The 17,562-nt window shown below is 48.2% G+C and overlaps 1 protein-coding gene across 1 annotated transcript in view; it reads left to right on the forward strand.

The window, feature by feature from the left end:
• lgals3b (lectin, galactoside binding soluble 3b) overlaps positions 1-17,562 on the forward strand; it is a 38,650-nt gene that overhangs the window by 5,515 nt on the left and 15,573 nt on the right. The window contains exons 2-5 of the mRNA XM_038779376.1: positions 441-452; positions 1,350-1,361; positions 2,758-3,225; positions 5,088-5,176. Coding sequence (XP_038635304.1) covers positions 441-452; positions 1,350-1,361; positions 2,758-3,225; positions 5,088-5,176 — 581 coding nt within the window. The remainder of the gene's footprint in view (positions 1-440; positions 453-1,349; positions 1,362-2,757; positions 3,226-5,087; positions 5,177-17,562) is intronic.

Genomic DNA, 17,562 nt, shown 5'->3' on the forward strand with positions numbered 1-17,562 from the left:
TCGCTCTCTCTCTCTGGCGCTCTCTCTCTCTCTATCTCTGGCACGCTCTCCCTCTCTCTGGGACTCTCTCTCTGGCGTGCTATCTCTCTCTGGCATGCTCTCTCTCTCTCTGGCATGCTCTCCCTCTCTCTGGCGCTCTCTCTCTCTCACGCTGCTTTGTGTCTCTCCCATTAAATATGTTCAAGGTAATGGAATGCTCCAGGTAACGAATGATTGTTAAGTTCAGGTACAGTTCGTCTTCCTTCTTCTTCATATCCTCCTCAAACTGAGCAGTTGAAACAGACTATGCCCTGGTATCTTTATTTAATGATTAGCTTTCATTAGCTCAGTCTTAATGCACTTGTATCTTTTTATTTGTGTTTTGGTTCAATTCCAAAATGTTGTATTTGTTTCTTGGTTGCATAGATTCATTTTAACACTATCTCTCTTCTCTTTTTCAGGATGATTTAACTGTAAGTATATATGTTGCGATTTCTGCCGAGTCAAATAATGAGTAAAACGTCAAAACACACCGCATTAGCAAATTGATCATGCAGATTCAGATTTTCTCATATTGTGGAAGTTCTATTTTAGGAATATTGAAATAAAAAAATTGTTATGCTTCAGTGATTTAATTTGAAGTTGTACCCTTTGTTTTTTCCTTCAATTTTTGTGCCCTTTTTCATTCTCTGGCGTACTCCCTCTGGCACGTTCTCTCTCTGGCGCGCTCTCACTCTCTCTCTGGCGCGCTCTCACTCTCTCTCTGGTGCGCTCTCGCTCTCTCTGACACGCTCTCTCTCTCTGGCGTGCTCTCTCTGGTGCGCTCTCTCTGGCGCACTCTCTCTGGCGTGCTTTCTCTCTCTCTCTGGCGCTTTCTCTCTGGCACTCTCTCTCTCTGGCGCGCGCTCTCTCTCTGGCGCACTCTCTCTCTGGCGCACTCTCTCTCTGGCGCACTCTCTCTCTGGCGCGCTCTCCCTCGCTGGCATGCTCTCCCTCTCTCTGGCGTGCTCTCTCTCTCTCTGGCATGCTCTCTGTCTCTCTGGCATGCTCTCCCTCTCTCTGGCGCTCTCTCTCTCTCACGCTCGCTTTGTGTCTCTCCCATTAAATATGTTCAAGGTAATGGAATGCTCCAGGTAACGAATGATTGTTAAGTTCCGGTACAGTTCGTCTTCCTTCTTCTTCATATCCTCCTCAAACTGAGCAGTTGAAACAGACTATGCCCTGGTAACTTATTTAATGATTAGCTTTCATTAGCTCAGTCTTTATGCACTTGTATCCTTCTATTTGTGTTTTGGTTCAATTCCAAAATGTTGTATTTGTTTCTTGGTTGCATAGATTCATTTTAATACTATCTCTCGTCTCTTTTTCAGGATGATTTATCTGTATTTTGTTGCGATTTCTGCCGAGTCAAATAACAAAAAAAACCTGGGAAAAACTTGTGATCCACTGAAAGGTGCCCTATTGCTTATCAAATGGGAGATCTGTCAAAAACCACTGTTGTACCAGGTGATAGTGGGAGACTGGAACCAACAAGATATGTAGCAGCATTGGACATTCCAGAATAGATGGGAATGTGGGATGGGGTGGAAGCACTGACTGTAGTAGCAAACCATATTCGTGTTACATTCGCAAGTAGACTTTTAACCCTTGTGTCAAGAAGAGATCTTACCTGGTTTGTTGTGACCGTTAAAAATGCTTTTTTGGTCAACTTCTGCTTTGATGACGTGGTATTCGGAGTCTTTACCAGCGTTGATCAGTTCCTATTACTGAATCCATCCATTTATCTACGATAATCACACACTAATCCTAATTATTTGGAATTAGATACTATATTTAACTTGGAGTGTTCAGAAATTTTGGAGCATAAATTTTGAAATTTACTTGATGTAAGTTCTCTTTTTTTTCCCTTCTGTCTGTTAATCTCTCATGCAAACAAATATTTATCGTTTACTATTTTTTTTTTTCTCATTTGGGTTGCTTCAGTGTTTCTGTCACACAGTCCTTGATGACCAAGTCTTTCCCAGGGTCTTGAGAGGTCCATTGTTACTCACCACCCCAGTTCCTCTGCCTCCCAGAAATTGGAAACTTGCTCAAGATTGCACTCATCTTCCAGTCCCCACTAGAGTGAAAAGACAGCACTTGCAGGTTTTTGATGGGCGAAGGGCGGTTGTGGGAAAGGTGGTGGTAAATATAAATCCATTGAGACCCTGCTAAGAACTGGCTCGTGGAGGTCTTGTTTTTTTCTTGACTACTTAATAGAGCTTTTGAGATCGCGGAAGAGGATTGTCTCATCCTAAGCTACATCCAACATTTGAGGGATTAAACACTGCATTACACGCAGTATATACTAACCAAAAATCGAAGCCAAGGACAAACCCAAATCCGAACCTTTCCCAGAGTCAACATGTGTGCACTTTACCACACTCCTAGAAACAAGAAACTTGGTTGTTCTTGTGTTTTCTCATCTTGGGCTTGGGTGAACTGCATTTTCCTACCTGTGACCTGGATGAAATCGCCTCTCTTCCCACAAAAAGGGATCAGACAGAGAATCTTTTTGGTCTGTGTGGCTCAATGCACTAATGACAGTGCCCAAATTGAAATGGGATTGGGTGATTTTTTTTTAACTTAATGGCACATCTGAGTTTATTCCAACATTATTGCCACAAAAGTTCATTTGCATTTCCTCCCCATCACCAAAATGTATTATATAAAGCTTTTTTCCATTCTGTAGCTAGCTTTAAAACACACGTGTATAATACATGTTTTATATCTTTTTAGTTGGCAGATGCTTTGGATTTTGGTCCTTCGAATGCTGACAAAGTGAAAGCTGATGGTAATAATCCACAACCGGGATGGCCATCTCCACAGTCTGGACCTTGGCCTGGACAGCCTGGGCGCCCTGGGCCTGGGCAGCCTGGACCTTGGCCTGGACAGCCTGGGCAGCCTGGACCTTGGCCTGGACAGCCTGGGCAGCCTGGACCTTGGCCTGGACAGCCTGGGCAGCCTGGACCTTGGCCTGGACAGCCTGGGCAGCCTGGACCTTGGCAGCCTGGGCCTGGGCAGCCTGGACCTTGGCCTGGACAGCCTGGGCCTGGGCAGCCTGGACCTTGGCCTGGACAGGCTCAGCCTGGACAGCCTGGGCCTTGGCCTGGGCAGGCTGGACCTTGGCCTGGACAACCAGGCCCACAAGCTCCTTTTGGATCTCCCAGCGCCCCTAATCAATCTGGTGAAGGGGGTGCTGCATTGGTAGGTATTTGTCTTCTTTGAAGTAAATCAACAATGAATGTTGTGTATTCCACAAGTGGTAGAACCTCTTTAATGTGAGCTACATTTGAGAATCCTTAAATCTCCAATGTTTTGGTCTGAGGCATGAATAGGTTGGGAATAGAGGGATATGGACCCTGGATGTGCAGAAGGTTTTAGTTTAGAGAGACATGATGATTGGGGCAGACCGAAGGGCTTGTTCCTTTGCTGTACTGTTCTTTGTAGGCAGTTTTGTACCTATGTCTTGTACATGGATCGATTTTTTTATTGCATTCAGTCTTACTGTAGTAATAACTTGTGTTTATGTAGTGTCGTTAACATAGAAAACACTGTAAGAAATCTCACACAGTTTGCAGGGGGAACGAAATAGATAAATAGCTGTGATACGAGGGTTGTGGAAAGCAATTGAAACCTGTGTTGAAAATGTATTTTGAGAAGATTGAGTCTGCTCTATAGGGTGGGCCAAAGAATGAAATTACTAGATTTTAATTGCGCTGTATTGGGGGAAAAGGGAATTACTTTTTTTTTATCTCCGAAGAAAACAAAAATACGATGCTGAGTGTGCAGGCAGGGTACAGTGGCTTTTTTTAAAGAGTTCATGGAGGATTGAAGGCCAGTAAATTCAACATTTGAAGACATTCCTTTACAGAGATGACAGGTGTGTGGATAAAGGTTTCAGCATCAGGGTAAGGGTAGAAGTAGAAATGTTACACAGATGAGAGTAAGCAGTCTTGGTGATAGATAAGGTGCATTTTTGTTTGAGTAAAGTGAAGTAAAGTCGCCAAGGTCCCAGATGTCCGTAGGCTCCTTTTTAGGGGAGAGCTGACCAGCAGTGATTTGACCTGAGGATCACCACACCTCAGGCAAGGTGCAAGGTTGAGAGCGGGCCTTGGCCGGTATGGGAATAGAACCCATGCATTTAGCCTCACTCTGCGTCACAAACCAGCTGTCCAGCCAACTGACCTAAACCTTAATTTTCTTGCCTGTTCAGTGGGTATGTATCATGCATGTGCTGCAATTTCCTGCTGTTCCACATATTCAATGGCAAGTATCTCAAAGAAAGAGCAGTATTCTCCTGGCTCACAGGGACACCACCCATATCTCCGTATCAGGGCTTACTCATGAGTAATGGTCACAAGGGAGTGGGACTGTAGGGTGACTGAATTCTGTTTATTACCAGGAAGGGAGGAGAGGAATCCTGTTTGCAACGAGCATTGTTTTTTATTCTGGATAGATGAAGCACTGGGACCACTTGTACTGTCCCATGGGACACTTTCTAAGCCCTAGCCAGTGTGTACACACTGTCCTTCAACGTGAAGGAATCTCAGAAGCCAAACTGATAAAAGTTCCAACGTGCATTGGCCTTTGTTGTTCGTTTCTGAATCCATCCCGGCATGCAAGTGAGATGAATTTGGGCACACTGTAACTGGCAGTGGAAATGGAAAACTGACGGCACAGTTACTGGCACATCTTTATATTCCCTATTAATAACCTCACGGTAGCATGGTGGTTAGCATCAATGCTTCACAGCTCCAGGGTCCCAGGTTCGATTCCCGGCTGGGTCACTGTCTGTGCGGAGTCTGCACGTCCTCCCCGTGTGTGCGTGGGTTTCCTCCGGGTGCTCCGGTTTCCTCCCACAGTCCAAAGATGTGCGGGTTAGGTGGATTGGCCATGCTAAATTGCCCGTAGTGTAAGGTTAATGGGGGATTGTTGGGTTACGGGTTACGTGGGTTTAAGTAGGGTGATCATTGCTCGGCACAACATCGAGGGCCGAAGGGCCTGTTCTGTGCTGTACTGTTCTATGTCTATGTCTAATAACCCTTGTTTTTATTTGATATTTACAGCCGGTACCTTATGAACTTTCTCTGCCAGGTGGTTGGGAGCCACAGAAAATGATCAGAATAATGGGAACTGCCAAAACGAATGTTGATAAGTAAGTTTTGACATGGCTGAAATCTTATTAATATTCATTTAATATTGCACCATTCGTTTACACATCCAACTTATGCAAGGATATTGGTCAATTGTTTGCTATCCAGAAAATATTACAGAATACGGGTACTAATTAGTCTTATCTCCCCGGCCCCGGAAGGTAGTTTGTTTTTGCAACGATTTGTGGACTTCTGTTTCATCATTTACGTGCCCACTCTTGACATGTGAACATGAGCACCAGTCCTGAGGTTCCGGTTGGGTCATGAGGAGTAGTGGATTGGATCGCTAACTGCAGAATTGGAAAATTGTGTTGAACTCGGATTCTGCCCCTGTTTCTGTCCTTTTATTTTTTCCAGTGGAATGGGCCCTGAGTGCATCTGAAGAACTGCTTCGAGGCCCAGGGAAGGCCACAAAACCTTGACTGCCAAAGGTCTTCAATCCTGGAAGGATTGATTGCCTGCATTAAAATTCTTTGCTAATCCCTGCAAGACAGATTGCAAAATGACTCGCAGTCCATCGGCCTTCCTGGGTCTTCCCTCCATGGCTAGTGGCCATTGCCTCCATAATAGTAATAATAATATTTGTTGTCATAAGTAGGCTTACATTAACTTTGCAATGAAGTTACTGAGTTACTATCGCCACATTCCGGCGCCTGTTCGGGTACACAAGGAGAATTCAGAATGTCCAATTCACCTAACAGCATGTCTTTCGGGACTTATGGGAGGAAACCGGAAACCCACGCAGACACGGGGAGAACGTGCAGACTACGCACAAACAGTGACCCAAGCCGGGAATCGAACCTGGGATCCTGGCACTGTGAGGTCATAGTGCTAACCAGTATGCTACCGTGCTGCCCATCAGGCAAAGGGCCATTGGATTATGTTTACAGGTACACTGCATCAGGCCTGATCATTAAAATATCCCAATATCTAGGAGCGGCATGTGGCACAATGGTTATCACTGCTGCCTACGGTGCTGAGGACCTGAGGAAATTTGCTCTGCCACACTTGGCAGGGGATAAGGACTGCAATTCTTAGTCCTGGATTAGTGTCCCCACTGATCAGTAGAATGATTGTCTTAATGGTGTCAATCAGGTTGTGCAAATGAAATGAGAGACAGTAGCATGAATTGTGGATAGTTCCAGGAAGCTACCATATTGGGAAAACCATTTTTTTTTGTTGATTTAGTGTCATGTATGAACCTTTTTAGCTACCGTTCCTATAGTCTGTGTATTCTGCCTTTTGGATATTTTCTCTTACACTCAGTGCTAAACTTAGCAAAACGATTAAGAAGCTGAGATCAATGCGAGTACATAACCTCATGCATTTCATACTACGTACACCAGATCACAAAGTAGCTACAGATAGACTAGAGGTATATGTACAGAACTCATTACCGTGGCAGGGCCAGTTGGAAAAAACATGAATAAGGCACACAAAATCCTGGGGTTGATAAATGGGGCTACAGAGTGCAAATGATGCTCTGGTGAACTTTGATAAAACCCTGGTTCAGCCTCAAATTAAGTATTCTGTCCAATTCGAGGCAAAGTGTTCAAAATACACAGAGGGGTGGGTGGTGCAGGCAAATTCACCCTCAAAAGTTCAAGAAGGGTCGTTCCCATACAAGTTATCTTAAATTATGGATCCTTTTGTAGGTGTGGTTGGATAGCAGCGACCATGGGAGAGACAGGAGAATTAAAACCAGAAAAAAAACTTCTGAGTTGAAGAGGGGGAGAGGTGAAAATAATCTCTAAAGCTGAACCACAGAACCTGAGAGTGAATGAATAAGTTGACATTTTTTCCCCTTGCTTTGGAATTAGTTACATTTTAAAATCCTTTTTAGAGTTGTGTGTTTTTAATTGACCATGTAGGGGAATGTCTCCAGCACCACCAGGGAGGATGTACTGAGGTGAGTTATTTGTAAATAAGACAGTTCACTTCCCGCCCTCACTACAATCCCAGTTAGAACAATCTCGTAGGAAGAGAATTGGGATCTCAACACAGCCATTGCGGATCTGGAGAGAGGGAGCCAAGATGGCAGTGATTCAGTGCCGGTAACATGGCTCCAACTGCGTCTGAGTGAGATGGGGAGTGTGAGAGGGAGGGAGGGAGATGAAGGCTGAGAGAGAGAGAGACGAAGGAAGGAGAGGAGGAATTGAGGGGAAGAATGATGCCTCTCCGGAGAGAATATGAATGGGCAACAGATAATTGTTCTCACTTTCACATGTTTTAAAAAAAATATATTTTTTATTCTCCTCCTTCTCACATTTTCTCCCAACTTTACAAACCCGCCAACATAAAACATAATCAGTAACAATATGTCAATCCCCATATCAAGAACACGTCGCCATCCTCCCACCAAACCCCAAGCATTAGCCCGCATGTTCACACAAACAAATGACAAAAAGGAATGAGGGATCACCCATAGTCGCCATTAAAACACACAGCCCCCCTCCCCCCAAACCTCCCACCCACACGCCCCAACTAATGTTCGATGTTATCCAATTTTGAAAGTGCATAATGAATAATGCCCATGAATTGTAGAACCCCTCCATCCTTCCCATCAGTTCAAACTTCTCAAGGGTCAAGTATTCCAACAGGTCCCCCCGCCATGCCAGGGCACAGGGTGGAGAGGCTGCTCTCCAACCTATCAGGATCCGCCTTCGGGCGATCAACGAGGTGAAGGCTACAACATCTGCCTCCGCACCCATTTCCAGCCCTGGCTGGTACGACACCCTGAATATGGCCTCCCGGGGGCCCGGGTCCAGTTTCACGTGCACCACTTTAGAAATTATCCTAAAAATCTCCTTCCAGTAATCCTCTAGCTTTGGACAGGACCAAAACATATGAACCTGATGAGCGGGGCCCCCCCGCAATGTTCGCACACATCTTCTACTCCTTCAAAGAATCAGCTCATCCTCGCCCTCGTGACGTGTGCTCTATATACCACCTTCAGCTGTATCAGCCCCAACCTCACGCACGAGGTGGAGGCATTCACTCTCCGGAGCACCTCACACCAGAACCCCTCCTCCGTATCCTCTCCCAACTCTTCCTCCCACTTTGCTTTGATCCCTTCCAGTGGTGCCTTCTCCTCTTCCCAAAATAGCTCCATACACCGCTGACACTACCCCCTTCTCCAGTCCCCTTGTCGTCAGCAACCCCTCCAGCAATGTGGAGCTGGCTTCACCGGGAAGCTCTGTATCTCCTTTCTGGCAAAATCTCAACCTGCATGTATCTAAACATTTCCCCCTGCTCCAGCCGACACTTCGCTTCCAGCTCCTTCAGTCCAGCAAACCGACCCCTAAGAACAAATCTTTTAGTGTCTTAATCCCCTTCTCCTCCCATTTTCGAAAATTTCCATCCCACTCCCTGGCTCAAATCTGTGGTTCCCCCAAATCGGCATTTCCCTTGACCCTGCCCGCAACCCGAATGTTGAAAACTGCCTCCAAATTCTCAGTGAAGCTATTATTACCGGACTCCATGAGTATTTCCCCAAAGCTATCTGGAGCGACGCTGTTGCTAGTGCTTTCAATCCCAACCCCCTGCACAAACTCTCCTCCATTCTGACCCACTGGGAATCAACCCCTGACCCAGCTCCGCACCTTCTCACATTCGACGCCCAGTAGTAATACATCAGGGGAGGAATTCACCGCCCCCCCCCCTCCCGCAGGGTCGGGGAATCGCCCGGGCCGGCATAAATCCCCCCCCGCTGTGGCCGGAATTCTCCGCCACCCGAAATCGGTGGGAGCGGGAATCACCCCGCCGATCGGCGTGCCCCCCGCGCGATTCTCCGGCCCGCATGGGCCAAAGTCCTGCCGCTGACAGGCCTCTCCCGCCGACGTGGTTTAATCCACCTCTGTGCCGGCGGGATTGGCGGCGCGAGCGGCCCCGGGTCCTGGGTGGCGCGGGCCAATCGGACCCTGCGGGTGCACCCACGGTGGCCTCGCCCACAATCGGGCCCACCGATCGGCGGCGGGCCAGTGCCATGGGGACTCTTTTTCTTCCGCCCTCGCCACGGCCTCCACCATGGCGGAGGCGGAAGAGACCCCCTCCACCGCGAATGCGCTGGTGGTGATGTCAGCGGCTGCTGATGCTCCGACGCATGCGCGGACCGGCGAAGGCCTTTCGGCCAACCCCGACGCCGGGCAGCGTAGCGCCAAAGGCCGTTGGCACCAGTTTTGGCGCCATCGGCGGAGCGGGAGCGACGCCATGGCAGGCCTAGCCCCTAAAGGTGCGGAGAATTCCACACCTTTGGGAGGCCCAACGCCGGAGTGGTTGTGCGCCACTCCGCTAGACGCCGGGACCCCCTGCCCCGCCGGGTAGGGGAGAATTTCGCCCAGGTTCGGAAGACCCAAACCCCTCACTGCCTTCCCCTCTGTAGCAGCACTTTTCTAACTCTGGCCACCTTCCCTCCCCATATGAACAAAGTAATCCTTCCCTCCCCATATGAACAAAGTAATCCTTCCCTCAATCTCTCTGAAAAAAGCCTTTGGCAGGAAAATCGGCTAGCATTGAAAAATAAAGCAAAATCGCGGCAACACGTTCATTTTAACCGCCTGTACCCGACCCGCCCTCACTTTCACATGTTGAGCTTGTTTATTTATTGGTGTTTCCCAACATTTGTTTTAAATTTTTCCTTTTGAACTCTCTGGGCCTAACTGTAAAGGTTATACATTTATACATTACTGCTGGAACAACATTAACTACGCATAAAAGAGAAAAAAATTAAAGGTGTTCCTCCTATTTTATATTTGTCCAATAAATTATTTTGAGAGTAAAGTTTAAAGTAGGGATGTGATAGAACATAGAACAGTACAGCACAGAACAGGCCCTTCGGCCCTCGATGTTGTGCCGAGCAATGATCACCCTACTCAAACCCACGTATCCACCCTATACCCGTAACCCAACACGGGGAGGACGTGCAGACTCCGCACAGACAGTGACCCAGCCGGGAATCGAACCTGGGACCCTGGAGCTGTGAAGCATTTATGCTAACCACTATGCACCACGTGCTGCGCCCTGGGCAGAGTGAGGAAAAATATTTGTGGGACACTAATGTTTCTGCTATAGAAATAGCTGTCCGTCTCAAAGCTTTCTTTTTCTTTTTTTAATATAAATTTAGAGTACCCAACTATTTATTTTTTACAATTAGGGCAATTCAGCATGGCCAGTCCACCTAGCCTGCACATCTTTGGGTTGTGGGGGTGCAACCCACGCAGACATGGGAAAGAATGTGCAAACTCCACACGGACAGTGACCCAAGCCGGAATCGAACCTGGACCCTGGAGCTGTGAAGCAATTGGGCCGGGATTCGAACCCGTGGCCTCAGCGCCACAGTCCTAGTGCTAACCACTGCGCTGCATGCCGCCCTGTAGAAGCTTTTTTTGATGGTTTGCGCATGTGCTTTTTTTTTTGATGTGTTGAAAATTGTGGGAGTCCAGAGACCTCGCCCTTTCTTGAGTTTGCGTCCATATCACAACTGGTGGTGGGAGGGTGAATGAAGGAAACCAGTTTAATTGTCGTTAGATTCTTGGTTGCTCGCCTTAGCCCTGAGTCTCTCATTTATCCAAACAAAAATGAGATGGTTCAGGAGATGGGGGACTTCAGTTACACGGATAGATCGTCAAATTTGGGGCTGCTCTGTCTTTCGAGAAAAGAGTGAGAGGATATTTAATAGAGAGGCTGAAAATCTAGACATGGTTGAGAGAGGAGATGGTGGAGAAAATGTTGGCGGAAGGGCGAAGAACCAGGGCACATATTTAAGCAGACCACTGTTTGAATGGAAAACAAACCGGAGGCTACATGAGGGAAAATAATTTCACTTGGTAAGTGGATCTGGAAAGCACTGTGTGGTGGGGCAGATTCCATTCTGGATTTCGAGAGGGGATTAGATAATTATTTGGGATAAAATTTGCTGGGCTACAGGGAAAAGTTAGGGTGACGGGGGCTAGCCGAGTAGCTGTTAGCCTTTTTGTGCTGCTTCTGTTCGATGACTTAAACATTTTTTTCCTATGTAAGTTCATCCATCTCGAAAGATCCTAAAGTTACCCCGCCCCGCCGCCCCCACTCCATTCTGGTGTTGCTTATTGTCTCCCCTGTTGTCACCCAGAGCTGCCATCTGGACTTCAAAGTGGGTGGCATCACTGACTGATCCCACACCGCTTTTTATTTAGGGTCTCTGGTCGTTCCAATGAAGCAGATGTTTGCTCTATTAACACCTGCAAATGAAAAACTTTTCTCATGCTGCCAAAACGTATGCCACAGACGAGAGAGTTAGAGATGACACCTGCTGCACGTCCTTGGAGACTGACCTCCGAGCCTGTATGTCCTTCCATTAGGCAAACATCCCTGAGTTTCGAGACCTATGACAATAAAGTGGGCAGCATGGTAGCACAGTGGATAGCACAATTGCTTCACAGCTCCAGGGTCCCAGGTTCGATTCCGGCTTGGGTCACTGTCTGTGCGGAGTCTGCACATCCTCCCCGTGTGTGCGTGGGTTTGCTCCGGTTTCCTCCCACAGTCCAAAGATGTGCAGGTTAGGTGGATTGGCCATGATAAATTGCCCTTGGTGTCCAAAATTGCCCTTGGTATTGGGTGGGGTTACTGGGTTATGGGATAGGGTGGAGGTGTTGACCTTGGGTAGGGTGCTCTTTCCAAGAGCCAGTTCAGACTCGATGGGCCGAATGGCCTCCTTCTGCACTGTATATTCTATGATCTATGATAAAGCCGTGTGGGCACTTTTGTTCTCTGCTGGGAAGGTGGCACAGCTGTGACCATTTGCCATTCATTTTTTTTTTTAAATAATTTTTATTGAAAGAGTTTTTCCATACAAACATTTACCCCTACTAATTTTAAATTATTTACAACACAATCCCTCTAGGCAAATATCCCTCCCTCGCCCGCCCTCGATCGCGCGCACCAGTCCTCTCTCCTCCCCCCCCCCCCCCCCCCCCCCCCCCCCCCAGGCAACAACTTAACAAACAAGGCAGCCTACAGTTTCAGACATGAAGCAGCGAGCAGATTTGCCCGCGTTACAGTCGTACATGTCCCCCCACGACCCTTGCTGCCCCCCCTCCCCCCCCCCCCTCCCCTCACCCCCCCCTCCCCTCCCCCCCCGCCACCTCCCCCCCCTCCCCTCCCCTCTCCTTCCCCCCCCCCCCCCCCCCCCCCCCCCCCGGGTTGCTGCTGCCACGACCCCGAAACGTCTATCTCTGATCTAAAAAGTCAAGGAAAGGTTGCCACCGCCTGGAGAATCCCTGTACCGACCCTCTCAGGGCAAATTTGATCCTTTCTAGCTGAATATAGCTAGCCATATCGTTAACTCCAAGTTTCAACGCTTGGAGGTCCTCGCGTCCTTCCATTGAATTAATATCCTTCGTCGAGCCACTAGGGACGCAAAGGCCAGTATTCCGGCCTCCCTAGCCTCCTGTACCCCCCGGTTCTACCCCGACCCCAAAGATCGCAAGCCCCCATCCTGGTTTGACTCTGGACCCCACCACCTTCGACACCGTCCTTGCCACCCCCTTCCAGAACCCTTCCAGCACCGGACATGCCCTAGAACATATGCACATGGTTCGCTGGGCTTCCCAGACATCTGACACACCTGTCCTCACCCCCAAAGAACCGGCTCATCCTTGTCCCCGTCATGTGAGCTCTATGCAGCACCTTAATTGAATGAGGCTCAGCCTCGCACACGAGGAGGAAGAATTGACCTTCTCCAGTGCATCCGCCCACATCCCGTCTTCTATCTGCTCTCCCAGCTCCCCTTCCCACTTGGCTTTCAGCTCCTCCCCTGATGCTTCTTCCGCCTCCTGCATTATCTTGTAGATGTCTGATATCTTCCCCCCTCCGACCCAGACCCCTGAGAGCACCCTATCACTCGCCCCCTTACTGGGGAGCAGGGGAAACCTCTCCACCTGCCGCCTAGCAAATGCCTTCACTTGTAAATATCTGAACATGTTTCCCGGGGGGAGTTCAAACTTCTCCTCCAGCCCTCCCAGGCTCGCAAACCTCCCCTCTATAAACAGGTCCTTCAGCTGCCGTATGCCCCACCCCTGTACCAGCTCTGAAATCCCCCGTCGATGTTCCCCGGGATAAATCTATGGTTCCCTCTTATTGGCGCCGCCAACAGACCTCCCATTTCCCCCCTGGTCCGCCTCCACTGCCCCCATATCTTGAGGGTGGCCGCCACCCACCGGGCTCGTGGTGTACCTCGTGGGGGGAGCGGCCATGGTGCCGTTACTAGGGGCCCCCAGGCTTGTGTTGCCACAGGACGCCCTCTCCATTCGTTTCCAAGCTGCCCCCCTCCCCTTCCATCATCCGCTTGCGCACCATTGACACATTTGCCGCCCAGTAGTACCCCGAGAGATTGGGTAGTGCCAGCCCTCCACTGTCCCCTACTCCGCTCCAAAAAGACCCTCCTCACCCTTGGGGTGCCATGCGCCCACACGTAGCTCATGATGCTACTCGTCACCTTTTGAAGAAGGCCCTAGGGAGGAAGATGGGCAAGCACTGAAATAAAAGAACCTTGGGAGGACCGTCATTTTGATTGACTGCACCCTCCCCGCCAGCGACAACGGTACCATGTCCCACCTCTTAAATTCCTCCTCCATCTGTTCCACCAGCCTGGAAAAGTTCAACTTGTGGAGGGTCCCCCAGTTCCTTGCCACCTGCACCCCTAAGTACCTAAAGCTCTTTCCTGCTCGCTTGAAGGGGAGTCTCCCAATACCCTCTCCCTGGTCCCCCGGGTGTATCACAAAAACCTCGCTTTTGCATTGCCATTCCTAATTCCCTTGTGTGTGAATCATCTGGTGCAACATGCTCATTGATGCATCTGAGTTCATTCCTCTCTGTCCATCCCCGACTAGGTAAAAGTCTGAACTAGCATTGGGATACGATCAGTAGCCGACACAGAGGATGCCATTAAGGAGTTTGGAAAAGTGAAACCGAATCAGCTCCAGACACCTCTGCGTAGATGAACCCTCATTATGATCATCCTAGTTAACAAGGAAGTAATTTCTGCCCCATGCTCCCCTTCCTGTGGATCTCCTCTCCCCCACGGTTACAGGAAAGGATAGTGCAAGCCCAGGATCATAGAATTTACAGTGCAGAAGGGGGCCATTCAGCCCATCAAGTCTGCACCGGGCTCTTGGAAAGAGCACCCTACTTAAACTCACCGCCTCCACCCTATCCCTGTATCCCCACCTACCCTTTATGGACACTAAGGGCATTTATCATGGCCAGTCCACCTAACCTGCACATTTTTGGACTCGAGTCTGCTTGGGATTCGGGGGACAAAACAAGGGAGGACACTTGTGGCTGTGAGGTTCTTTGCGGGAATGCAGTGGTAATAGTGGAGTTGATCTGTCATTATTGTGATATCGACAATGTTCCTCCAATGTCGTCACTTCTGATAGCAACAGTAACATTTCTTCCTGTGACCTCCATGAACTCCCTCCTGTATGCTGTGAGTTGCCACACATTTTTGACCTGTCTCTTTGGCATTGTGCGGCAATTCTTTGGGCAAATGATGAATCCATGAAGTGGAAGTACACATTCAAATGTTACACCATGTAAGAAATGTGTTCACATAATTCTATGAAGTGGAGGAAGACTTGTGGGGCTGTGCGTGCCGAGGAACTGGTGTTAGATGGTGGTGGGGGTCTGGTGCGGGACGCGTAGGAAGGGTAACTCAGATAACCATAATCTAAGGTCTAAAATCAGTGTCCATTAAAGTTTAGTTAAACAGCTCTGCTTTGGGCCTGAAGAATGTGCTGCAGCAGAAGGAAGATGTGAAAGGGCGAACGGGTGTATTATTTGTATCCCTCGTCAGGACCTGAGTCTGGCGGTCTGGGACTGAGGAGTTGACACTTGCTGCCAGTGCTACTCCCTCCACATGGCATGAGCGAGGGTTTTAGTGGTCCCCAAGCATGGACATCACCAGTAGTCTGCATCCCTTGAGCTTAGTTTCATCCCGCAGGTTCTGCAAGTCTGTTTCCGAGAAATTGTGGCCCCTTCGCCTCCACTCCTGATTTGCCCCAGCCCTTGTTTGTCTGCCTCTTGTGGTGGTGATTCTTGAAAGTGTCAGAAAGACAGTAATGAGTTAAGCAGTTGATAATCAGCCAAGTTAGTCGGACACAATCCCTTACTGCTGCAGCTTCGGCCCTGAAAAGGGATATGCTCTCATTTCAATTTGCTTGTGATTATGTGAGCCGCTATTCCAGTGGATATGCAAATGTACAGTCAGAAGAAATTGTCGTATAAATACCATTGTAGACCATCTGGGGTCTCAATTCTTTGTTTGGAGAAATTTGGGGTCTGAGTTTCTGGTTCACCTGAGGAAGGAGCAGTGCTCCAAACGCTAGTGATTTGAAACAAACTTGGTGGACTTTAACCTGGTGTTGTAAGACTTCTTGATCCAGATGGGATGGGAAGTAAAACAGGCAAATTTCAGCTGCCAGGATTGGGGCTAATTTCAGCAAGAGAATTGCAGTGGAAATGATAAGTAATTTTGATAATTCAGTATCATAATTACACACGTGAGTGCACACGGTGTTGAAGTTGGCAATCTCACTCCTGGCCATCTCCTTCCATGGTCTCTGGAGCGGTTTGTCTGGGATTGGGTTTGATAGGGGATTGGAGAGTGGGTCTACCGTACTCCATTCTCAAAGGATTTCTTTCCTGAGATTCTACGACAGTGCTTGCTGAGCAGGGGCCAGGCATGTCTGTCCTTACGCGGACCGTGAAGACTTTCACAGGATTGTTACAGTCCAGAAGGAGGCCATTCAGCTTATCATGTCTGTACTGGCTCTCCAAACGAGCATCATGACTTAGTGCCATTCCCCAGCCTCTTCCCTGTACCCCTGCACGTTGTTTTTATTCGAATAATCATCTAATGTCCTCTCGAATGCCTCGATGGAACCTGCCTCCACCACACGTTCAGGCAGTTCATTCCAGATCCGAACTATTGGCGGTGTGAAAATGTTTTTCCTCGCATTACATTTACTTCTTTTGCAAATCACTTTAAATCTGTGCCCTCGCGTTCTTCATCCTTTTACCAGCAGCAATAGTTTTTTTCCTATCCACTCTTTCCAGCCCCCTCATGAGTTTGAACATCTCTATCAAATCTCTTTTTGGTCTTCTCTTCAAGGAGGGCAGTCGCAAACCCTCCAACCTATCCTTATAACTGAAGTTTCTCATCCCTAGAACAATTCTTGTTCACCTTTTCTGCACTCTGCACTGTGCGGTGCCCAGATACACAATATTCCAGCTGAGGTCTAACTAGTGTTTTGAATAAGTTCAACATAACTACCTTGCTTTTGTACTCTATGCCCCTATTAACTAGGATACTATGTGCTTTATTAACTATTGTCTCCACCTGTCTTGCTACCTTTAATGACTTTTGCACATACACATGCCGGTCCCTTTACACCCCATCGTTTATATTGTCTCTCTAAATTCATCCTACCAAAATGAATCACCTCACACTTCTCCACAGTGAACCACATCTGCCACCTATCTACCCACTCAACCATGATGTCCCTCTGAAGTTCTACACTATCCTCACAGTTTACAATGCTGCCAGGTTTTACATTTGGCAGGTTTTATTTGATAAAATAAGAGTTGAGCACCCAAACAAAGTCTGGTTCTTAAATCTTGCAGCAGCATTTTATTTTCAGTCTCCACTGGCTGAGCTCCTAAATTATTATTTTTTTTTGGAAATATTTATATTCAAACACTCTTTTCATTATAACAAACACAACAACATCGCCAATCGCAACCCCATATTATTCCCAAAATGCATCCACCCAGGCCCGCCAACCCCCCATAAAGAAAACAAAACCTTAACTTAAAAAGCCAACACCCCCCCCCCCCCCCCCCCCCCCCAACACCTGTCCTCCACCTACCCCTGGGAAGAACCCACTCATACGCGCCCTAGTTAAGTGCGCTCTGTGCACTACCTTGAACTGGATTAGACCTAAACTTGCACACGAGGAGGTGAGGTTGACCCTGTGAAGAGTCTTACTCCACACTCCCCCCTCAAAGACCAAATCCGCTCACCCTCCCACTTCCTCTTTACTTCCTCCAATGATGCCTTCTCTGTCACTAACATCCACCCATAGACATCTGAAATCTTACCCTCCCCCCAACTTGGACAAGGCCAGGATCCGCAAACGAAGGTGATGGCACCAGGGGAAATGAAGGAAGTTCTTTGTGTAAAATAAATTCCCTCTCGTAAGCTGGAACTTTGATACCAAATCATCAGGACCGGCAAATCTACCCTCCAGAAACATGTACTGAAAGCTCTCCAAGCCCTCCCTCTCCCATTCCCTAAACAATGAATCTAAGCCAGATGGTTTGTGCAGATTGGAGCCAACAGACATGGAGC

This window comes from Scyliorhinus canicula, chromosome 2 (assembly GCF_902713615.1).
Source record: "Scyliorhinus canicula chromosome 2, sScyCan1.1, whole genome shotgun sequence".
Classification (NCBI taxonomy): Eukaryota; Metazoa; Chordata; class Chondrichthyes; order Carcharhiniformes; family Scyliorhinidae; genus Scyliorhinus; species Scyliorhinus canicula.